Source organism: Hermetia illucens, chromosome 4 (assembly GCF_905115235.1).
Source record: "Hermetia illucens chromosome 4, iHerIll2.2.curated.20191125, whole genome shotgun sequence".
NCBI lineage: Eukaryota > Metazoa > Arthropoda > Insecta > Diptera > Stratiomyidae > Hermetia > Hermetia illucens.
The window spans coordinates 1735747-1761627 of record NC_051852.1 but is presented as its reverse complement, the minus strand read 5'-3'; the positions used below and the strand labels follow the sequence as shown (position 1 = coordinate 1761627).

General features: G+C 44.2%; 1 protein-coding gene across 1 annotated transcript in view; it reads right to left on the bottom strand.

Annotated features, from left to right (window-relative positions):
* The window catches only part of LOC119656208 (piggyBac transposable element-derived protein 4-like), a 123984-nt gene that overhangs the window by 58404 nt on the left and 39699 nt on the right, over positions 1-25881 (bottom strand). The window contains exon 2 of the mRNA XM_038062599.1: positions 13334-13355. Within this exon, the coding sequence (XP_037918527.1) occupies positions 13334-13355 (22 nt within the window). The remainder of the gene's footprint in view (positions 1-13333; positions 13356-25881) is intronic.

Here is a 25881-nt window from a genome sequence, read left to right as displayed (position 1 = left end):
CCCGGGGTGGACTGCGCTTTACGCGACCACGCCTTCCGTTCTTCGCGTCCTCCTTGCCAGTTCCTCTTGTATTCGTTTGATGGCGGTGTTCACTGCACACCAGTTTCCCTCCGACTTCAACATTTTCCCGACGATGTTCTGCGGGCTTAGGTTGGTTTTCAGGGAGTCTTCCAGACTTCTCCTTTCTGAGAAAAATCGTGTACAGTGGAACATAACATGCTCCGGGTCCTCAGGTGTGCAACCACATTCAGGACACAAGGGAGAATCATCCAGCTTGAATTGGTGTAGGTGCTTCCTGTAACCACCATGTCCTGACAGGAATTGCGTTAGATGGTAGTTAATCTCGCCACTAAGCGGTAAGTCATATTTACCCTGCTACGATTACTCTCACACGCTAGTGCTTCCTCGCAAACTGGTCCCGCGTATAATAGTGTGGGGCGAACCACTCCGGCCACAAGTAATTTGCGACTGTATTTTGGGCCTCCAATGTTAGGCATCATCCGCGCTAATGATACGCTGGTATTTGCCGCTTTCTCACAGGCATAGTCCAGATGTCCCTTGAAATTGATTTTAGCGCCAATCATCACCCCTAGGTATTTGATAACCGGTTTCGAAGTAATGACGTGACCACCAACACGAATATTAACCGTATTCCTCTTCCTACGATTGGTAATCAAGACCGCCTCCGTCTTTTGTTCTGCAAGGTCAAGCTGAGCCATCTCCAGTCACGCTTTTATGACGCTAATGGTTTCGTTAGCGTACATTTCAACGTCTTCAGGGTGTTTCGCGACGACAACCACAGCTAGATCATCTGCGAAACCGATTATCGTGCCCTCCTTTGACAAGGGAAGGACAAGGACCCCAATGTACATGACGTTCCACAGGAGAGGGCCCAACACTGAACCCTGTGGCACTCCTGCGGTGACGGTGTACTGCTTGGATCCCTCATCCGTGTCGTAACAGAGTGTTCTCTCCGAAAGGTAACTGTTGAGGAGCTTAGTCAAATAACTAGGGACACCCGTTTTAGCCAGTGAGCTTTTATCCACTCCCAGCTTGCGGAATTGAACGCATTTTTTATGTCCAACGTCACCACGGCACAACATTTTTTAGAAGACATCGCGTCTCGAGCCAGTTTCCAAATCACGTCCACGGCGTTGATCGTTGAGTTGGCTTGACGAAATCCAAATTATCGCTCCGATAGTCCATCCTTATATTCGATGATAGGGAGCAGTCTGTTGTAGATGACCCTTTCGAGCATCTTTCCTACTGTGTCGATAAGGCAAATCGGTCGGTATGCTGATGGGTGTCCTAGGTGCTTATTCAGCTTCGGAAGCAAAACTAGTTTTTGCCTCTTCCACCGGGAGGGGAAAACTCCTTCTATCATGCATGTTTTAAACACGCTGATAAACCAGTCGGGTCTGGTCTTAACAGCGAGTTTAAGACCTCTATTGGGAACAGCATCTAAACCGGGTGCTTTGTTATCACCAATTCTCCGGCAAATTTGCGTCATTTCCTCCTCAGTTACCGCAGGTATGGTGTAGACGTCCAATGCTTGCTTGTGTTGTTTGCGCTCTCCTTTATCCGGGGGGAAAGAGCGCCGTCACGATATCGAGCAGAAGATGCGGGCAGGTCAGTTGTGGTGTTCGCCCTCTCATCTTCTTCATAACTATCCTGTATGCTGTTCCCCAGGGGCTTTGGACTGCCTCTGTGCAAAGTTCCTTGAAGCATTCGCGCTTGCTGGTCCATATAGCCTGCTTAAGCCTACCTCGAAGGTTCACATATACTAGCCGTTTCTCGTCGAAATCCGGTCTTCCTCTAGATCGTTGGCAGATCCCTCTAGCACAAAAACATGCATCCCGTAACACCGTGATCTCTCCATTCCATCAATAGTTTGAGCGCTTTTTTGCGAGAACTCGTCGCCTCGGTATAGTTATGCGTCCCATCATTTGCTCTACCTTTTCCGTAGCCGCACCACCGGGATTTTGGCCTTCCAATAGCATCTCTATGAATGCATCCTCTTCAAGCCCTTTCACGGACCAGCCTCGGTTTCCAGCCTCACGGGAGCGCACATCGACGCATGGCCCATATTCGATCTGAAGGAAAATTGCCTGGTGGTCACTATGAGTATAATGCTCACTGACAAACCATGTCATTCTCCTCGCCAATGTGGTAGTCACATATGTCAGATCTACTACTGAGCCCGACCCTGTCCCACGAAAAGTGTTGGCAAGCACCAAGTCTCGCTCCGCGAAAGCCTCGAGCAGGATACGGCCCCTGGTGTTCGTAGTACAACTGCCCCAATCCACGGCCCACGCATTGAAATCACCAGCTATGATCTTGGGGTTTCGATTACTTCTATCCGGGACTAGCATATCTAGCATTCCTTCGAATTCTGTTATCATCGCGCTTGGTGAAGCATAGCAACTATATATAGATACCAGCTATTTTTGCCCTGATAAATCCAACTTCTGGAAACTCCATCACTTCTTGAATGGCTTGATTTCCACACGCCTATATTGCCGCCTTGCCAGTTACATCTGCAGTCCAGGCACCGCTCTTATTGTTGCGATAAGGCTTGCTGATTATGGCAGCAACTTTTTGACCTATCACAGTCACCGGTGCATTTCGCCCCTATGTAGCTAAATTCCAGGCATCTAAAGCAGCGCTTAAGGGACACCTGCTCCCTGAGTCGGTAAACGACCCAACCTATTTTTATTTTTCCAGCCGCCAGCAGTTTGAACGCTGCTTCAACTGGTAAGCTTATGATTGCCGTTTGCGTGCCTCCGTATGCCTTCCTCAGTCCCGTGATTGCGGAATCTTGCAAGCCAAGTGGTTCGAACTGCTTTTCTAAGGCGTCGCGGATATCCTCTTTGGTCGTGATTTCGTCAATGTCCTTACATTGTATGACAATTTCCTGCTTTCTGGCCCGTACTTGAGCTTCTTCTCCTAAGGACTTCTCCACCTTGCCGAGGAAATTTTCCACCATTTTACCCGGAGACTTCTTCAGCTCCAGAATCAAATCTCCTTTTTGGGGGCGTCTGATTCGACTGACGTTTCCTCCTAGGTCCATCAGCTCAGAATCGGATTTGACCTTCCTAAGGATATCGGCGTAAGTCATATCCCCTTTTTTTGAGATGGTGATTAATTCGGGCCGTAATCTTCTTTTCTGTGTCGTATTTTTCCTTCCGCCAACCTTGGTCCATGCTTCCTTGGTTTCTTTTTGAGGCTTTGCCTCCCTTGGGTCGATTGGAGCCTGCGCCGCAGTTTCCACGTTTTTGGTAAATTTGTTTGACTTCCCTTTTGCCGGTGAGAGGCCTTTTTGCCTTTTCACGTCCTGTGAGGATCCGAAAGAATCTGTCTGTCTGTCTGTCTGTCACAGGCACTTTTCTCAGAAACGCTATACCGATTGAAACGAAATTTCTTCAGCTTTCTGAGTAGATCAAGCGAAAGTTATCGATAGGAGTAAGTATCAGACCAAGGATGGCAACTGTAAACTGGTGTAATCTCAGTTCCTTAGGTTCTTCTGATATACCGCTTCAAAGGTTAGAATCATCCGATGCCCACTTGCGCAGGTTAAATTCTCCGAACGTGTTCATCGTTTCTTTTATGACCACCTACCCCTCCTCGCCTTAGCAAATTATCGATATAAAATTCTGTCCTTGGTTTCTCCGCCGTAAGATGCCACGCTCTAGCTGGAAGAGTGGCTTGACGAGCAGGAGCGTAGAAGGAGCTTCTCCAAAAAAATATCACTTCCTTGGCTGGTCTGTGCAGTATACGTTGACAATCCTGGAGACAGCATTGCATCCTAATCATCCGGAACATCTTAGGTTCGTTTATCGTTCAGACTGACCCCGGTCGTTGTTGTCGCAGAGACATTAAACACTGGGCAATCTTTTGTGGTGGAGCTTTCCAACTTGATAACCGGATGGTGAGGAAGATAGTACGTTCTGATCATCCCATACATATGGGGCCATTTGTGGCATGTGTTCCAGATCAATATACTCCTGCAATGTTTTTGGTAGGAACGTCGAAGATCCGGATTCCGATCCGACCTTTCCAACTGAACAAAATAAGCAAACGCTTGGTTTCTGGAGTTACCTAAAATTAGGATCATCTTTCAAGGGAAGTGTTACAGCATATCTACCGTCTGCTTCCCAGACTATTGAGCTCTGGTAACTAATTTCACATTGATACGTTGGGAGCACTTTCTCGGTCGTGTCATCAGAGTTAAAGAAACGCTGGAGTGTCTTTTGTAAATCTGAGTTCAGTGTTGTGAAGGTTCACTTTGGCCAACAGTACTTGTCCTAATTGACCTAGTAACGACTTGGCGTCCAGTTATCTCCTCAGCGACCTCCATTCCTAGAATTATGTCGGTCTCTGGCTTGGTATTAAATTTGGGATCAGCTAGTTTCAGGTTTAGAGTACATTTTGGTTTACGTAGGACCGATCTTTCATTCTGAAGAAAAGTCGTGAGCGAACCCATTACATAGGCCTCCATTCTTAGTTTATTACTGGACTGGAAATTCGGCAATATGCTTATGGAACAGTTTTAGCGGCAACTGGAGCTCGTAAAACCTTCGCTAGTGGAGTCGGTATGCGCTGGACAATTAAGACACAATTTTTCTCGTTTTGTGCGTTGACATCTTTCTTCGATCGTGAGTTTCTTGAAGTCACCGCAAGCAAATATTAGATATTTTTCTGTCCTGTAGAACCAGGTTTTTGATAACTTTGTTGGTTGTGATTTAATTCCAATCAGCAGTTGGCACTTTTTTAAAAGGAATGCACATAGCTTGTTTACCGCCGGGAAGTCCCTTATATTCTCTATGGATTCTTCAAAGTCACGTAGGGCCTTGTTGTCAAATTTTCACAAGGCAATACAGATTACAAAGGAACTCCAATCCTGACTTGCGAACTCCAGTAGGGTACATTGGCATCATGTCATTTGGAGGCCAGTAGTGCAGCTTCTTGATATCAATGATCGCGTCCAGATATTCAGATGCTGCTTGTCCGGTGTTTGCAAACCACTCCTCGTAGTTAATATTACTCAGCTTAAGGTGGGCTACCGTATCCTTTGCGATTCTTTTCTAATAGATGACCTGCTGGCACTCTTCGTCAAACCATTCATTCCTTTTGCGCCATAGTTCGTATTCGGTGGTTTTTTCAGCAGCTGTCTTGATTGCTTCAAGTTAACTCCACCTCACGTCAAGCTATCGGCTTTCTGGTTTTGGTTCAGCGGCTCCAAAATTTGTTCTTCTAACGCTCCGACGCATTCCTTCTTCTGGAGCTTTTCAATATCGGATCTTATAGCCGGGGTGAATCTGCTTCTCTTATTAATCGTTATCCGACGTGGACACCTTGCTCTGAGGCAATATTGATCGCTGTCTCAATTTGCCCCGCGGTCCAATTCGTTTCTCAATGAGGACGTGACTAATCTGGCTGAAAGGTGTCTCATCTGGTGATACCCATGTTCGTCAGTAAATCCTGCAGTAAAGGTAGTGAATTTATGAGATTTCCATGTTTCAGCTGTAAACGAATTCCGAGCCTGCTTCCATGGGTTACCAATTCTTCTTAAATTTTTGTTTTGAATTCGCTAACGACTATCTCCAAGTTGTCCTTGTCTTCTGTTGGTTATTTGTTGTTGTTGATTATTGTGGACGATTAAAGCCATGCCGCATTAGCGCGGTCCAGGCTTTTTCTCCCTTGAAAATAATATACCTCTCTCCTGTGGGTGGGTGTTCTAAGAACGACAGTTTTGAACAGGAGCGCATGTTCCAGGTTCCAAAATTGTAGTCCTTTTTCTGTTGCCGCATTCTTCGTTGTAGTTCGGATCCGAACCTGGGCTCAGTTTCGGACTTATATATAAGCTAACGACATTTTCTGACTTTTGAGGGTTGGTCTTTCTAAATTGAGTGTTTCTAATGTAAACGGCTGTAGGCTTTTTGTTTAATTTTTTCTAAAACAACATTTCTATTCATAAATAATGGTAATCACGCCCCAGTTGGTTTCCGCAGAATGACCTAATGGTAGAGAGGTCGAACGTTAATCGAAGTTGATTAGGAAAATAGAGGGAAACGACGTAGATGGAGCCGAATATGGTTTCGATAGAGGCGGTAGTTGCCTCCGGGGATTTAAGGGAATTATATGAAAGAAAAAGGTGGGTGGTGAGGAAATGGGCCCCTAAAACGGTAAGTACAGCCAGGAGCATTACCTCCAGGTTGTGTTTACCGAGTAACAGCTCGAACTCGTGTCTACGAGCCCGACCGAAAGAGTTGATGTTCAGTTCAATGATCCTAACATCAATTATTAGATGCCAGATGGTTCAACATTTTGTCAAACACCGTCATAAACTGTCGAAATTGTTCAGCAAATGGCCGAGGATCAGGGATAGTTCGGTTGGTAGGGGCTTAAGAAGTGGGTAAAGTTGTGTTATCGCTTCGGAGAGCGTCGACAAAAGGAAGGGATGGCCGTTGATATCGCGCGAGGTTTATTGGGCTGGATCGAGATAGAGGGGCTCCGCTTTATGGCATTCATTTTCGCCCTAACTTTGCCAGAATGAGAGAACTTGAGGTAGTTGGCAGAGTGGTCGCTGACCCCGCAGTTCGCACACTTGGGACTTCCGTTTGGCATCTTGGAGTACTTACCTGACCCGTGTGTGATGCAGCGAAATTGAAGGTAACAGTACCGTGCCGCATGTCCGAAACGCTGGCAGTTTTTGCACTGCAGAATTTGCTGCTTGAAGATCGACTCGAAGCCGACCAAAGTGGGTTTTAACGCTTTATCTCTATTTGGTGTGAGATCGTCGGTCTAGAAAGAGGCGTGAAAAGTAACAAACCATAGACTGATTCTAAGGCCCTCTTGCTTAGCCTTCGTTGTGATGGGGGAGGGTTTGATGGAAAGCATGCTAGAGATGTCATGGACCTTTAAGTCATCGGCAATCTCCTGTGAGGTGCAAGTGTGGTGTGGTGTGGAAGGGAATGTAAAGGTGAAAAACTTCGCCAGGTTCTTTACAAGAAAGTCTATGGTCACGGAGTAGACCTCTTTAATTTCGCGGAGGATTTGGTTGCTGGAACTTCCTGATATCTTCCTTGGTCCACGGGGACGGAGTTGAATATGATAATCTGGGTGACCCTAAAAGCGAACTCTGCAACTACAATTGGAGGAATTTTGGTACTTACTTGCACCTCGCGGTGCTTGTTGTTGTTGTCCATTTTATGAAGGTGGCTGCTGCTGTGGCTGTTTTGGTTGAGGCGGCTGATCGCATCTTTGTTGATTCCGCCGTGTGTTTTGATTAGGCCAATGCACGTGCTAATGGTGCTGTTCCTGTGGCTGCTGACCAGGTTGCAGTGTCATTGGACTGGTGGCCGTTTTCGTGCATGGACTCCCCAACGCTGTCCGAATAGCCTCAAGTGAAGCAATCGTTACTTGCAGTCTCCGGAGCGGCTTCTCCAGGGACTTGTTCTTGTCGAATTTCTCCTCTCGTTTGCAGAGCAGGGTTCCATTCTGGTTCTTCAAGGTTACAATTTGAAGGTTCTCCGTAACTGAGGGTGGTGCTCCATCTGATCTGGTTGCTGATTCGGTCGCCGACGGTCCTTGTATGCTGACTCCATTTCTTCTGGAACCAGTTTGCTGTTATTTTTGCGACGCTTTATACAAGTTGTTGCCCTGTTGATGATGATGATGATTAGGCAATCATTTGTTTTTGAAATTTATCAAGTCTCTGACGACAGAATAACATTTTAAATTCAGTTTGTCTAGCACGTTGTACATAGAAAACTTATCAACTTTAATAAATATTTGTTATTTATTTGTACACCTGAAACTAGTCAACATCCCCATGTACGCTTTTCCAACCATTACCAGTTTATCGGTTTTTGAATATTCAACGGACGAATTTGACTCCAGCGTATCCTCCGGCAATATTCGTATCTTAATTGAATGAAATGGCAAGGAAAGAGCATAAAATAGAAAACTGAGACATTAAATTGGCAATTCGTATGGTTCGGGAAAATAATGGCTAACGTTCGCACTCCTCACCGTGCAAGGGTACAGAATATGGGTAAGGACACGCGACAAAATTTTGTGTCGTCCGAACTTTTGATCAACAAGCAATTCACCAATTCATCCACCAATTGTTTAGTGATGCAATGACCTTATGCAGCTCATGTGCTTCTCTCAATTATTTGTGTCACATGATCCTGAAGTGATAAAAAATGCATGAGGGTTGTAAAACAAATGCTATGACAGGGTGCAGTGCGTACTGAAAGTTGATTCGAAAGTATCTGCGAAATACGCCTTTACGTGGAGGGAGACGAAAATTGGGATTCGATTTGAGGAACATATGGCATTCGAATTGGAAGCTGAAACGATAATGACGTCATGGGTGGTGCAAGGATAATCAATTGATGAGCAGAACATACTTCGGGAAAATCAAATAGATTAATGGCAATAGAGCTCGTTGGGGTTATGTTTTACTATCAGCTTGTGATTGCTAAGTCCGTATATGTCTTGCTCCTTAGCAACGTTGGAAGAAGGGGGTATCTTAAGCAATGGAGGATTTTACTGAATCATATGCGCCCTGAAAGATATTTTGTCCTTGACGAGTTGTTAATTTTAAACTCCAGTTTGAATTTTAAACGAAATACGTCTCTCAGGGGGCACAATGGTATATCAAACAACACACGTTGAATTCCCATCGGTAAATTTATTAAAATACCGATTTAATTACTATTAAATATGGAGCCAGGATTCAGGTGTGCTTATATCTGTTTTTCGAAAACAAATTAAGTAAAAATTCCATAAATTGCAATATACACGGACACCAGCCCACTTTGTTGATATTTTCCAAAATAATACGAGTTCGTTATGGTAATGGGCAATGTAAATTGTATTCATTGTGAACGAGTAAAATGGGTTTTTGTGTTTTTGTTTTGTTTATATACTTGGATTATGTGGGAAAAAACCGCAGGCCACTGTAAACGGACTAACCATGCCGGCTTTTGCGGAGGCTATCGTAAAAACCTCAAATCGTCCTGGGAATTGCCATTGAAACAATTATGGGGAATTGACGGTAGAATTGTGCTTTATTTCCTATAAACTCCGCTGATGGGAACCTGTGCATGTTCACCGGAGGTGGTACTTTAAATTCCGGAAAACTTATTGAGTTTATTAAAAATGATCATCTCCAAGACAAGCTCTACTTCAGGAGACATCACTCCAATTGTTCTGCTAATTGATATAAATTAACTTTCGTTCTCGGCAAAAACAGGATGTTCCTTGCCGAAAGTACAGAAATTTCCATAATGAAAGAGTTGAAATTATGAAAATCTTTTAGTACATTTTAATCCTTTATTCGCCCAAGAATTATCCTCAGGGGATGCAAAAAAAGACCTAATGCCAGGAAGTTATCGTATTTCTTCAGGACAATCTTAGAATGACAAGGTATCAGGCTGTAAACAATGTCTCCAGGGACTAATTTGGTGGCCATAATGTTTCTTTAATATTCAAGAACTCTTTAATTTTTATGAGGGTACGGTTAGTAGTTGACAGAAATTTTATTCCGTTTATTCTGTTTACTGGCTGCAAGTGCTTGTCATAGTTGTTTTCGAAGGGATAACATCGTTTGAATTGGAGGAAGGGGTTTATCGCATATTTAGTTATATTCGCTTAAAAATTTAGTAAATATTCCTGGCTAAGATGAAATGAAGTCTCACAGTTTATGGGCTGCGCAGGCGAACCTTTGTCTCGACATATGGGATTAGGCTTCATATGGAAATGTGAACATATATAGGTTGTTATCGTTAGACCAATGTTCGCTATGCAACCTATGCAAGCATGTAAGCTAGCCTCACTTCACACAACTGTATGTCCGGGTATTATCGGCATTATCAGCACGAAAATCAGCTCAACTTTGGAGGCAGCATTCAATTTGCAGCCCTAGGATCTTGGATCTAGGATTTTCTAAACTAAATCTGAATTTTTCAAACTTTTTTCAGAACTTTCCAAACTAACTTCAGACTTTTCCAAGCCTACTTGTAGAAATGTCCTTTGACATGTACGAATGAAGTTTCACTACGTCCGAGGTCCTCCATGAGCCTCACGCACGTGCTGGTAAGAAAAGAAGAAAAAGCAGATGAGAAGATCATCCAAGTAGATAGTGATAAAATTTAGATGTCCAAGAATGTTGGACATGCACCTCTGGAACGTTTATGTCGCATTTTAAGACCTAGAGGCATCCCGACGAACTTGAAAAGCCCAAATGCCGTAGTAACTATCGTCTTTGGGATATCTTCTTCTGCATACAGCCAGGCAGCAGCAATAGCCAGGCAGCAGCTTTATTAGTTTAAATTTGGTGGTTGCTTGTCAAGATCTCTATCGAAAAAGCAATGAGTTGAGATAACAACCCTTTTATCTCCGAAAACTCTGATTCAGAATCGCAATCTCGAGAATATTTGGGGCTGCACTCACAGCGAAAGAGGAGGGCTAAATTGGAAAGTCGGCGATGGTATCAACTGCATCTAGAAGTTCACGCGTGCTGTCGGTTTTAAATATTTTCAGAATATTGCGTACATTTTGTGGGAGCAGGATAAGCCATTTGACTTAGAGGAGGTCTTCTGAGGCATTCGCACCAACCAGATCTGTCATTTGCCTGTATAAATGCGAAGGCTTCTTATTTCCGAGCTCCAGTCGATTCAACATGGTCTCCAGCTTCTGCTCTGCTGATTCTGCAAAGCATTTTAAGATACGTGCTTTTAGCCCTTTGTATCTCTCGGGGGTGTCAGAAATTTTGCGAAAATCAGAGCCATCTTATGCGCCGTCAGATGTTACTTCAAATCGTCAGACCTAATACAATTTGATGAAACCATAACTGCGGCTAGTCACTCCAAAATGGTGGAAGCTTGCTTGACGCCACTACTGCGACATCTTCGCCACATTTCACATCATTGTCTCTTGCCATTTTTGATAATGCGTTGCCTAGCGTGCGTAGGAATCGCTGAAACGGTGCGGTTTTTGTTGCAGAATTTACTAAACTATAGGTGGTGGGATCACTTTACGTCCTGTAGCGCTGCGTCGAAGTGTAAATTATCGGTCCAAAGCACAATTAAGAGAACTCCAGCGGCTGATATGTTTCAATGCATCACAAAAATTGTTGAGCCAGATTGCCATGATTTGCTCGCAAGAGAAAAAGAAAAAGCAAACGTTTTCTAGAAAGTACAATTTATTGTAAATATCTGTGTGCGATTTTTGAACATTGCCCAGTTCGGACTGCAATTATGTAAGCGAGGCGTCCGCAAAGGACGACTGATGAAACGAAAAGAAGAAATGCTCGAGCTAGAAGACGGCACACGGTAACAACATTTGCTTGCGTGCGCGACGTGAAGTTCGCTGCACATCTGTTGGCGAGTGTGTACGGTTTGGCAGAGATGCCACAAATTTGAGAATTTTCTATTTCAAATTCAAACTTTTCCGTTGAAAATTCAGAACTTTCCCAATATTTTACTATAAAGTTTTATGCTAACTTTTGGCTACTGAATAATGATGGGGCTAGGGCTCCTTGAAAAAAGTTGAAGCAGTTCATCAATTTTCTTTTATTATTTTATCTAATGGACTATGGTATTCGGTGAATTTAAGGGTGTGTAGTAGTTTTTTAATTAAACGTTTACAAAGCGGTTCGTCAAGTCAGATGGGGCGTAGTACTTAACTGTAATAAAAATTAAAAATACCCATCAACTTTGGATGCGCTAGTGTAGCAAACAGAGAGACAATTAGGGGGTAGTTTGGTGACAGCAACGTGGGATCAATAATAAAATTATGAATAGTTCTTATCTATATTTATTTTTTGTGCACAAATAATACGATTATAAAGTCAATCTGGAATTGATCAGTGTTTAATTCAGTCCCTTTTTAAGGTTTTATGTAAAATAAAACGGTTTATTGTCTGTCTGTCTGCCACATGCATTTTTCTGATGTGTTGATGCACTTCAAGTCAAATAGATTTTAATCTTCAGTTTTAGGCGAAATAGTGTTTTCTATTTTCATATTTTACTGTAGAAAGAATATCGACGACAAATCCTATTGACTTCACTTTTTAGTCCTACAAACTTTAAAATTTCCTGGCCCAGAATCTCTCTCAAGGTTTGGTTTACATATGAGGGGATACGGTGGGTTGGGCCCTAAAAGAACCAAGGAGTTCATTGAGCGTACCCATTCTGGCATTGTCATGAATGTCTCTTTAAGTGACCAGACCTCCCAACGTGAAACTTAGTGGAGCCTCCAAAGTACAGCTGTAAGACCCCTCTTATAACGAGCCATCTATGTTGTTCGACAAGAAAATATCGAACGAAGAGGAAAGTGGGCGATTAAGCACCAGCGATCCCAACCACGAGTCTCGAGAGAAAATAAATCCTGCCCCAAGTCCCTGTAATCAAGATGAGAGAGAGCGATTAGCACCTCAACCAACTTGCACGCCGGCCGCTGAGCAGTCAGAATTTTTCAAGAGGGAAACAATAATCATTCATTAATATCCATCTCCCGTTGAACCCCATCCCAGGGAGTGGACATGATGAGGTCGGTGAGCCAGAACCTCTTGAAAGGTGAGTCCAGTCTGATACAGGTTTTCCCTTGATCTCTTTGGTGTTAACACGAACAATGGATTCACAACCGGAAGGAAGTTTGACAACACGTTGGGAAATTTGAAGCTACCGATTATGATCAGAAGCGTGGATTGATTCTATGAAAATCGGTACGTTGTAATGTCACGCAGCTGGGAAGGTTGGATTGGTCCGCAAAGTTAGAGCGAAGTAAGTTCAAAACGTAAACTTAAAAAAAAACCACGACCAAAAAATTAGCTAAAACCAAAGTTTGAAGTCCAATGCTCAACAGATCAAGGGGGTCAAAGGAGCTATATGCTAGAGGATCTGGTGCAAAATTTGAGATACCCAAGAAAAAGACGAATATCGAGAGCTCCACCAATCACAAAAAACATCCTTCACGAATGCTGATGTCGTTTGATCACAACTTCGTAGAGGAAAATGAAACCTCGGATGCCATGGCAGTTGAGGATTCAATGTAGTCCACATGTTACCCACCTTTGGTTGCTTTTTCTTTTAGCCAAGGATTCGCAGGTAGAAATAGAATCCATGAGGTTTTCTTAGGACAACTGGTGCGGCAACCAGACAAGCTCCGTTTGTCAGTTTTGAATTTTTGGGTGATGCTACGGCAGTGAGAAAACCAAATAAAATAAGTGGGCTTGGCTACTTTCCGTTCGGGCCAAGGGACTCATTTAATAACTAATTCTCTTCAAATAACCAACCCCAATTTCTAAACCGATACTTACCTTCTGGAAGGATGAACAGTACCTGAAAGAAACAGAGATATGCATTTGTATGAAATTCATATTCTCTTCAAACCCCAAGTTCCACAATCTTTGCCCAAAACAGAAGATCCCGTCTTATTAAAAAGGGCATATTCTGGTTAACCAACTCCATTGAGAAGTCTCTCCAGACTTCACCTTTTTAAGAGCATCCAAACAAAACAGTAATTGTTATACTCACATTTAATCACTGCACGAATGACAGACTGGTGAATTGTTTGCGAAAATTAACAATATACGCCACATACTTGCATTGCATCCCTACGATTTCCTTGCCTCCAATATGACCTTATCCTTTTATCCCATTGTATAATCCTGACATTTGTTGTGGGCAACACATTTTACACGTGAGCAGTCAACCGTGAATTGTGTAGAAGTACTCGGCACTCGGTAATCGGTAGACAAACGTAGGAAGATACGTAGGAACCGTAGTAGTCGCAGGATTGCATTTCCAAATAGAAGGTTCAAACGAGTACGTGTCTGCAAGGAGTAAAAATACATTAAGCTAACGAGTCCAAGATATGAACGCTGAAAGTCGGAAGGGACGACTTGCATAGTCCCTATACGAAATCAAGTATGCATCAGTGCATGAATATCCTATTTTTCCAGCCATATGTTACATATTATACAGTGGATCTGGAAGGTTGCAGTTCTATGTAACGGAAGTAATGAGTGCGCAATGCAGTCACCAGTTGGTGGCATTCTGATGATGATGTACGATGTCAACTGAGATTTTTAGTAAGATGAATACACCTTTATGCAAATGGTTATTAATTGAAAGTGATATGTCCCTGTTCGCTCTATTAAGGGTGCAACTGTTTGGATGTGTGCGATCGAGGGGCTCAAAAGTGGAAAGCGAATACTGGAATACAGCATCAAACGTCATCGGAGTTTTGTACAAAACAGAACCTTATCAAAATCGTCTACCTGTTTGTCGGATCGAGCTGCTGGTACCCAGCCAGGAGAGAGTAGCCGCTGAGGGCAGTGTAGTCGGCCCCAGTCGTAGCACCACCGCGCTGCAAACAATCGCAGGGACTTCCCAGAATGAGGCGGCAGACGGACTAGTGGTTTTCAGCTTGGAATCCAGATGCTGCCGAGCTGAGTGTAGGGAGTACCAGCCCTAGTACTTCGACCTCGAAACCGTCGATGTCGGGGCTCCCTGAAAAGCTAGGAGGACAAGAATGTCAATCACCGGCAACCGGCTAAGAAGCGGAGGTCAACCGGAGTCCTGCTCGAGAGTCAGTACCAGAACCTATTCTAAGCAAGATTGCTATGAATAAGGAGGCAGGTCCAGGTACCAGGTGATTAGTGAAGAATATAACGGGAATGGCCTGGCAGAGCCCAGCGCAATCAATCTCAAAACAGGCCGAACACAAGCGGATCACAGTATGCAAGGGATCGGACGGTAAGCAACTTCTGCAAAAAACTAGCCGACGACCCACAAGCTGCGAAATCCTCACTGACTTGGCTAGAAACCACTTACATGTGGCACTGGCGGACAGCAATCTTGCTAGCGGCAAACTAGCGAGGCAGGTGTGAACTAGTGTTGAGGCCAAAGGTGGACTCAAAAGGTGAACACACTGCATTCATCCCCTATTTCGAATCCTCCTACAGGAAGACATCGGCATCGCCCTGGATTGGAGGCGACCGAACTATCAAAGGGTTCCGAAGCAAATATTGTCATTCATTTCATAGCCCAAGAGACGTTGATCGGGAGAGACCTAGAACATGTATCCTTGCGATGAAGAGTCTACACACTTTTCTGTGTCCGGATCTGAATTTTAGCGACCTAATCGTGGTCAAACTAGAGCAGACAGTGGCAGAGAACGTGTATATTTTGTCGGCTTACATAGCTTCACGAAAATAACTGCAATATTTGACTGCCAAGAGGTGGACCTAGTTAGACTATTGTCAGAATATTGGAAGCACCAGCGAATCTGCAAGGTTCAATAATATTCTATCCAAGGGGCATGGGAGCCTATCCTTTCTTAAAAAGTCGGAAAGCTCCTGGACGAAATCTTCCGGTGAAACCTTCGTGCTGTTGGATCAGAGCCAGCGAAGAGGACTGTGAGTCAGTGCCTTGCTTAGATAGTATGTAGCTGCCCTGGATGAGATCAGCTGGCTATAAACAGCTTTTGAACATATAAATCTCTGGGCCAAAATAGCATAAGCTAGACATGCTACAGAAGCAGGAAGAAAGAGTTGTGACTTGTCGAGACTTACCGGAGCTGTATCTCTTTGAGATCACAGTCATGGGAACGCGCACGGATGGTTTTTATATCGAAAGCAGGCAAGGCATGACCATGAGTCCGCAATGAACTTTCGACCAATCAGCCTCTTTCGTGTTAGAGACCCTAGAGCGCATCTGGACATCTACTTAAGGACGATTATGGAGAGAACGCCCTTCTCTAAGTCCCAGCACGCCTGCCTCAAAGGCGAATTCACAAAAACCGCTCACCAGGTGGTAATTGGCACTATCGAGCGTTAAATACAAGCAGTATACTCTAGTTGCCTTCCGGGGACCTTTCAAATACCAACGCCATCAAGGAAGCCTTGACCGGTATTGGATTGGAGGCGTATCTTATACATTGGATAATATCTATGCTAAGAACCATGATAATCTAGTCAGATCTGGGAGGTATTTGACTAGAACTGTGAACAGAGTCACGCAAGCACGGTTAATAGTAATGGACGAAATTTTGCGGATATTGGACAGGAGCGGGATTAAGATGATGGCGAAAGCTGACGGCTTGGTGATATTAGTGTCAGGGGTGTTTCTCCCCGTTACGAGTGGCATCATGGAAGAAGCTTTTGGAACGGTGTGCCTGTAACCGTAAAATGCAGACTCACATAATTCCAATCAAAATGGAACTCATGCTATTTACCACTAAGACAAAGTTGCCCGAAATCCAGCTCCAGCGACTGAATGAATAAAGACTGGTTATTTCCTCCAATGTAAATTATCTGGGTACAATCTCTAATTCGAAGCTAAACTGGAAATTGAACATTTAACCGCGTACCCACCCCACACTTTTCAATCAATATCCCTTAAAATTTCATGAAACTGATGTGCTGTTATCGTCTCCTCTCGACTTTTCCCTACGCTGTTTTTTTTACTGGTATCGATTGATTGGTGTCGTTTAAACTATAAGTAGCCAGGAGCCGATGGAATTACAGCCAAATTTTTTAAATATAGAGGCGACCAATTACACCAAGTGGTTCATCAACTTGTGCTCAAGGTGTGGGACAGTGAATCAATGCCTGGCGATTGGCAACGAGGCATTATCTGTCTCATACATAAAAAGGGAGATATCACACAGTGCAGCAATTATAGAGGTATCACGTTGCTGAGTACCATCTATAAGATATTCTCCGCTATCTTGCTAGGCCGGGTAGCCCCATACGCCCACCAAATCATTGGCCCATACCAAAGAAGCTTCACTCCAGGCAAATCAGCAACAGATCAGATTTTTTCTCTGCGGCAAGCGATGGAAAAACTGTTGGAATATGGACACCAGTTGCATCATCTATTCATCGACATTAAAGCCGCCTATGATAGCATAGTCAGGGTAAAACTGTACACGGCCATGTGAGAATTCAGTACCCCGACGAAATTAATAAGACTGACCCTGACTAATGTGCGAGGCCAGATAAAAGCAGCAGGATTACTCTCGAGACCATTCGACATCAACAACGGTTAACGACAAGGGGATGCCCTATCATGCGTCCTCTTTATCCTGACCCTCGAGAAAGTGATCCGTGATGCTGAGGTAAATGCAAGAGGTACAATCCTCTTTAAGTCCACCCAACTACTGGCCTATTCTGACGATATCGACATCATGGGAAGAACGACCCGAGACGTACAAATTGCCTTTGTCCGGATCGAGCAGTCGAGAGTTTTGGCTGCATTCGAGAGAAGCATTCCTCCCAAGAATTTTTGGCCCTCTACATGAGGATGGACGATTCCGTAGCCTATATAACGACGAAATCTATGAGGGATACCATGACCGTCAGGTTGTGGATAAAATCCGACTCAATAGGTTATGACGGATGACGATGATCCAGGCAGGGAAGTCTATAAGGGCAATATCTATGGTAGACGGCAATATCTATGGTAGAAGGCGAGGCAGACCCTGCCTGAGATGGAGCAATGGCGTAGGTCAGGACACTAGACAGCTTTTAGGGATATCGAATTAGTGGACCCCGGAACAAAACCGGGATGTTTGGAGTTCTTTATTAAGACAGACCTAGACCGGATACCGGTTGTTGCGCCGTTGATGATGATGATGAAAGTTCGAATAATGTTTATCAAGCTAAGCCTTTGCTTCAGCAGAATTTTTTTCGCCAAAAAGTAAGCTTTATTAACACACGAAATTCCTTTTTATCATTTTCTTCAAACAAGAAAAGTTGTTTCATTCAAAATACTCTATCCCAAAAACTGATAGTCGGACAGCTGTCAAATTTGTACACGTATTTTTTTAAGGTTAAGGTTAACTAAATCATATGGGTTTGATACCAGTGGCGCCATCTGTGTGTTGTGTTGTGCGAACTTTTAAGCCAACTGGTATGATCCAGAAAACTTCACTTTCGGTCCATTCGGTAGACTCTTTTGAATTAAATTTAGTCTTGATTAGATTAATATAAATGGAGAAAGGCAGACAAAAGTTTTTAAGTTTTATTCTACTTTCTACATTCAGAATTTCAAGTTTTTGACTGCTAGGAGCACATATCCTCTTCTTAATAAATCATCGTTTTCTTTAGCATAACTGTAAACAACATGTGAATATCTTATCTGTTTTGGGAATTGAAAGTCTCAACAGGTTCCCGCACTCACAAGTTTGCTTTTACATATAAGCACGTTACTGAATTAATGAACTATGTACGGGTATAGCATATAGGAGATACATACGCTACATATATGTTAACGTATTCGAGTATGCAGGATTGTGCGCTTCTCAGTACATGTCTAAATGTAAGAGGTCGCATATGAAGACAAATTAAAAGGGGTTAATTTCGAAAACACTTTAACGAGATTAGCAGAATCTTTCCCAAGAATGAATGGATTTGATAATTGACATTGGAATTTTATTGAGCGTGATGGAGGAAGTTAGTGATACCTCCAGTGATATCTCCCTGATTTTTAGTTACTTGGGAGGTATTAACGTTGGAGCAAGGTAAGATTCCCATTGGCAAGGTCATTGTAAACTATTTGATTTAGATATTGTCTCAACATAGTCATACTGCATAGAATATTAGTAGAGTCTATGGACAGTTTCTGGGAGAAAGCGGCAATAATCAATAATCTCAAACGAGTATCACTAGACACCGACAATATGTTGAATTTAATGAATGACGTTACTTCCTAGTCAGTTAACAACCACCCAAATTACTTCACAAAGCAACAAATCCTTGTGCGTACATAGCTGAGCACGCAATTCATGTGTAAACATTCCTCTTATTGAAACGTACACCAGAAAAAAAAAAACCTAATTCAATTTATATCAGGCGACGAACTTTTCAACCCTCGACTTGCAGCTTTCCGCTAAGGACTTTCGAGCAGAACCGAATGAATAGAAAACAAGGGGGGTTGATGGTTGTACACTTTCCGCGACATCTCATAGGAATTGCATGAAGTGTGAATGACTTACTTGACTATGAGCATTTCCGTTGAATGTTGTTTAGCCTCCAGCCAGAAAGCGGCAATACCAAACATTAAAAAAATGAAAAGAAATGAACCCTGAATTCAATCCTATTTCACCTGTATGAAGGCTCTTCGGCATCTACATACACATACTTGGAGCTCTGCAGGATATTACCAAGGTATGGCTTTAAAATTCAATAAAACTCCCGTGAAAATGTGACGATGAATACGGAGGGTGAGGAGACCGCCATTGCGAAGAAAGTTTCCATGGAATTTACAGGCTCTCGACCGCTATTAATAATGAAAATGTCATAAAGTTTTATTCGTAAGACGACATTTTCATGCCGTTTATTATTTTTTCAAGAGTAACTGAATTTTGAATATGACAACATGACATTGGGGAGTAATATTTCATAGGAAGTCCGGTCCTAGGCATAAAGAGTTCATGGACGCATCTTAATGTGGTGTGACAATGAAGTGAATAGTTTTCAATTGATGACGAGCCACTACATAGCGTCATACTCCTTACAGTCATTGATATCTTCTGTTTTTTCCCCTTGCTTCTCGGATGCTCTACAACAGTCCCACCCCCTTACCTAATGATGGAGTACAAATCAGCCAAAAGGAGACTCCGCAGCGCAATAAACAAGAGCAAAGCTCGCAAGATCTGGTCCGCGAGGTGAATGGGGATCCGTGGGGACTCGGTTACAAACTGGTAATCCGAAAAATCAAGGCTCTGCGGAAACCCTGTTCACTTAAGGGCACTTTTCCCTGCGCACCCCATATGGGATGATGACGTCGGCGCGGAGAGCGCAGAGCACTGTCTACTTTTCTCTATAAAAGAGTTGGAACAGGCATTCCTCTCTATGAAAAACAAGCAGGCGCCGGGACCCGATGGTATTCCAGCAGAGCTATACAAACTGGTATTCCAACACCGGCCAGACCTACTGCTCGGCGCATTCAACGCTTGCCTGAAAGAGGGCATTTTCCCTGCTCGTTGGAAGGTTGCGAGGCTTGCGCGGGAAAGGCAACCCCGAATTGCAGCCTTCATACCGCCCACTATGTATGCTCGACACTGCTGGGAAAGTGCTGGAAAAGCTCATCAGAAGTAGACTCGCTGAAGCCGGAGATTTATCTCTCCGGCAGTTTGGTTTTAGAGCAGGAAGATCGACAATTGATGCTGTCATGCAATTCGTGGACGCCGTTCGACGAGCAGAGGCACATAACCGCCAAACTCGGCGGGTGGTGCTCCTCCCCTTGACGTCAGAACCGCTGCTCTATGAAACACTAGAGGGTCAAAGATAGATGGAGGTCACGTCGGGGGTAGCACAGGGATCCATCCTAGGGCCGGACCTCTGGAACGCTACCTATGACAGTCTACTTAAACTCGACATGCCAGAGGAGTCGCGCCTGGTCGGCTACGCAGATGATGTCGCAGCGCTTGTTGCTGGACGCATTGTCGAACAGGCGCAAAGCAGACTCGGCATATTGATGCGACGGGTAAGCGGACAGGTATGGGCTGGCGCTCTTAACAAGGAGGTATATCCCAAACGCCTCGCGCAAGTACAGAGACGGGGAGCTTTGCGGGTGGCGTCTGCGTACCGCACTGTTTCTGAACCGGCCGTGATGGTGATTGCGGGAGTGATCCCCGTTGCCCTTCTTGCTAAGGAACGTCAGGCCATATACAAGCGCAAGGGAGCACTCTAGACGAGTGGCAGCTCTCATGGCAAAATGAAACTAGAGGCAGAAGGACTGCGCGGCTCACCGGCAACTTAGGTGCGGGGCTAAATCGAAACCATGGTGAGACTGACTATTTCCTTACCCAATTTTTAAGTGGGCATGGAAGTTTTCAGTCTTACCTGCACAAGATTGGAAAGGCGTGTTCACCGGATTGTGTGTTTTGCAATGTAGTTGTGGACGACGCCCACCACACTTTTTTTCTTGTGAAAGGTGGGATGGGGTTCGTCAGCAGCTCTATTTATACACAGAGGATCTCTCCCCAGACAACATTGTCGAAGAGATGCTGAGGACTGCTGACAGGTAGAGCCGTGTTGCCCATAACGTTCGGGCCCTTCTCGTTGCTAAGAAGATAGAACTCGACCGGTGAAGGAGCCGGATGGCAGGGGGTTCCTTGAACTGACAGTTCCCTTCCTTCTCTCCCCTCCCGTTGGTGAAAGGAATTCCCTGATTTGAAGGCTCCGCAAGGCGGGAGAGTTCGGGGACTAGCCCAAAATAATGTGACAAACGGTTCCAGGCTAGCTCTCTGACGATTGGGGGGGGGGGGTGTTTAGTTGGTAGTTCGACGACGTACCTAATCGGGAGTCCAACCCTGTGTGCGTAAATGCATTCACCTACCCTACCCCCCAAAAAAACCCCTTACCTCACTGAAAATTAAAAAGTGAACACAATAACAATATACAATGCTATAGTCAACTTCAATTACTACCTAGCCTGTATCTAAAACAAAGTTATCAAATTTCAAAAGACTTCAATGACTTCAATAACCTCAAGCTAGTCCTGAACTCATCCGTGTGTCGGCGTATACATATATGATCACAAGAGCATAAAATTAGCATTAGTCCAAATAGAAAATGAGTATTTTAATGGAAAATGGACGGAAATTCCATCGACATTATCATCATCGCTCATGTCTTGTCATCGATTCTCCAAGGATACTGGAGAGTATATTTTTGTATTGGCTCGGAGGAACCTGGCAATAGTCTTCAGAAATTAGTCCTGGTACGTATATTTATACACAAATGTGTGCATACCCATATATATATGGATGCTAACCAAGCAAGGACTAATCTTGTGATGTGGCTGAGAGGAAAGTGAAGATAGCCCCATTCGGAGTCCGTCCTCCAAGTCGGAACTCATTTCATATGAGAAGGACATGTAGACATGTATATGTACGGAAACGTATATTCCTTACGCTGGCCTATGATATTTGCTTTGAATTAATAATGATCGACTGCTTGGTTTGATTAAGGTTATCTCCGCATACATACATTAAGAAGGATGTCGGTTACAAATGAGCTCTTCAAAAAGTTTTACTCGCTCCGATGAATGTTTGCAAATAAATTGGAGTTTAAATGGGAAAAACAGAATCGGGAAATGATGAATTGAGAAACAAATGTAGAGTAACAAGAACACGTTGGAAAATGACTATATTTTCGTGTGTTTTCGAATGAAAGCATTTAAAGTTATCATGGAATTAGACCCCAATTCCGGATTATACTAATTATTTCCCTGAGAAACACGGGAAAGCTTTTATCTTTTGGTTTCGCTGATACGTTGATCACAACGCCAGTTCTGGTGGATTCAAACTTTGGCATTGCGTCCTCGAGTAAACGCAACAGACCGGTAGCATTAAGTCCCGACCAGGGGAGTTTCAGGTTCCTCCCGTATACCAGCTCCGCGGGACTTGTCGATAATTCTTCTCGCTCGCTGTGCGGATGCCAAGTAGAGCAGCAGGACCTGAGACTAAAAGGGATCGTCTTGGGCCATTATAGTGGCCTTCAGCGTCCTGTGCCACTTTTCGAGCATCTATTGGGCTGCGGGTAGTATGCGATTATCCGGTAGCGTTTAAAGCCGGGGGGTTTGCCCAACTCTGAGAAAAAATAGGACACAAACTGCATTCCCTGGGCGGCCACTATAATTGTCGGAATCCATTGTCGATAGAGAGTTTCCGCACAAGATTGTGCAGTAATGTCTTTCAGAGGTATTGCCTCAGGCCACCGCGTGAACCTATGGATGATTGTGAGGAAATACCTGAAACGATGCGAGCCACGCAAAAGGCCAATTATGTCGAGGTGGATTGTGTGGAAACGCTTAGTGGACCGAGGGAACACTCCTATCTCCTCCTCTTGCACATCTGACATGTGATGCACTGTCTGACCCAAGAATTAATGTCCTTGTTCATAGACGGCTAGAAATACTTTGCGGTGACTAACCGATTAGTTATCCGAATGTTTGGGTGCCCCAGATCGTGAACGGCGTGAAATACTTCCTTCCGGAAATCGGCCAGAATATATGGACTTGGACTCTTGCCTGAAGTCGCGCAGTACAAACTGGATATTGAGTCGAAGATAAGAAACTCCCTACATATGTATTTGCAGTTGGCCCTGCATGCGTCGTCCTTCTGGGCCTCGGCGATTGTCGGAAAATCGACGGTGCCGGGGATCTTGACCTCTGAAATACTTGACAAACGATCAACAACAACGCTATCTTTTCCAGACACGTGTTGAATGTCATGCCATTGAGTTTAGGGACCATGGCGAAGACCAACGACTGTCTGAAGGTCAGCAAATAGCCTGCTAAAGAAATCCTTCGAATTATTTCCTCGCAATTGTGAGCTTCTGCGATATAAATGAACGCACTTTGGAATAGGCTGGTACATTTCTTTGTTTTTTTCAGCTAATCTATGATGATATCAACATTCCTCGGTACTTGCCGAAGGTTCCGACGTCCTACTAGCCGATCGCATATTTCAGAAAGTGGATTGAGACCCAGATCTAGTCCGACTTCCCGAACACAAAGTACCGACATGGCCTCTGCCCATTCAGCAGCTGAGCCATCTAGCTTTAGTTGTCACAAGGCACTTTTTCAACCATGGGTCGCACGTGGACCTCATGAATTTTGTCTACCGTGATGGCTAACATACCCAGAGACGACGAATCCGCACATGCGAGGATGCCTTGTGTGCTCTTCGGGAACCTCTACAGCTACAGAGACTGTAGCAGCTCAATGCGACTTTGTTTCCATCCAATTGCTTCATTTCACACAGAAATTGGCTTGACGCACGGTCACCTAGCGTTAGCTCTGTCAATAAGTGGTTAAGTTTAGCTGTTTCACTTACTGACAGGCGTTTTACGAGCTGCTCTTTTAGTCCAACAGCAGCAGTCCTCGAGGACGTCGGAGACAAGCGCAACTGCCTCTTCACCCAGCCAGACCAGCGCATAATTGTAACGAACGGTATCCGCTGTGACGCCGGTTAAAGCTAATTAGGCCTCGAGCTGGAGGAACCATACTGCCGAACTTGTATGTAAAAACGGCGGCACCCGTACGGCCAGGGTAGTTACCGAAGGACTTGTCTCTATTACGGTGGGCATCGTTAGCGAAAGCGAACAACCCCCAAGGAAAATAAAACGCAAGTGGATCGTGTACAGAAACGAGCAGAAAGTGCGGAGGAGAAGGAAAACTGTCCTGCGTCGTCTTTTGCGGTTTTCTCCCTTCTTCTACTTCGTTTACCCCGCGGGACTGCCATTTCGGTATTACGAACTGCTGTTACGAACTGCGCTTCGTGTCATTATTTGCAACTTTCCTCTGAAGCTCCTCCTTGCTCAGCAGATTGTGGACCACCTTCATTAATTTTTCTGCCGCCCTCCAAGATGTTTCAGAGGCTAGCATGTAGGTCACGATATTCTCGGGTGTCAACCGTGTTCCGGCGTCAATTTACACCTCCGCTCTATGTGCAGCGAACATCGAGCAGTTAAAAACATCATGCTCAGCAACCCCCGTGTCCGCTTAGGAATTGAGTTAGGTGGTAGCTAATCTCACCGTGCCCTCGTTTGATTCATTTTGAGAGATCTGGAATACTCCTGTGTGTCCAGCATCCTTTAAGTGAATCACCCTATATTTCTTGCCATTCAAAAATAGATTCACTTCGTGCTAATTGCCGACGATAGGTATATGACTCGCCGATTGCATATGATGGGTCATAGAGGCGCCGGCCTTCGTTCGCCAAGATATCGATGTGAACCATTCCTGCCATCATACACGTTGCTTCGTCTAATGTTTCACCCTAGGCGCACGACGTTCGCAATGCACTCAATCGGTATGGAGCTGCGATTTTCCTTCTATTTGCTTCCAACTTCAAAGACGATGCTTAGACTGGAGCTGTATAAAGCAAGATGGAGCTAACAACTGTCGAGATAAGGAGCCGACGGCTTTGCCTAGGACCACCTATGTTTGGTAACATTCTTGCCAACAATGTAGCCACCTCAGTAGCTTTCGTTGCTAAATTTTCAAAATGGGACTTGAATTTCAGTCTTTGGTCAATCATGACTCCTAGGTATTTAAACGTTGGCTGTGACTGTATGATGTATCCACCAATCTTGGTCTTTATCGATCTTTATTGACGTTTGCTTCTTTCGCTTGATGAGAGAGAGCAGAGCATAAAACCTCGGTTTTATGCTCTGCGAGCATCAGACCAGCTTCCTCTCGCCAAGACCTGATTTCAAAAACTGCCTCAACTGTGAGTACCTCGATCTGATTAATATCTTGTGCCGCGATAGTCAGTCCGATGTCGTCTGAGAAACAAATGATTGTCATTCCTTTGGGCAGTTGCAACTTTGAAATTCCGTCATACATTATTATCCACAGGAGAGGACCGAAGACAGATTCTTGTGGAGCCCCGCAGGTTGTTCTATAGTCTTAGGTTCATCGTCCGAATCGTCGGTCTGTCTGTCTGTCTGTCACTCTCAAATGTCTTCATATAAGAAATATGCAAAACCTTTCATACTTGAAGTGTCGAGTTTCCGGTTTCCAGAATTGTTTTATAATATTTGGAAGAAAAAGAGGCAGCGCCGACTCATGCGGTCTGACGTGTTTTACTTCAATACTACCTTTACCTTTTTTTAATTTAAACAAGTCAGTAATATTTACATATTAAAAAAAATGTCGGCTGTTGCTGGTAATATTGTTGCTGTTGTTGTAGAGCAGTCTGTTGTCGCTACAGTACAACTTTCTACTGTTGTCACAGAGCTGATATCACTTGGTGTTGAACTGCTTGCTTTCTACCGGAGCCGACTCGACTGCAAGTGTCGGTGGAATGGGTGTAAGCTGATCCTGCGAGAAATCTATTTCAGGC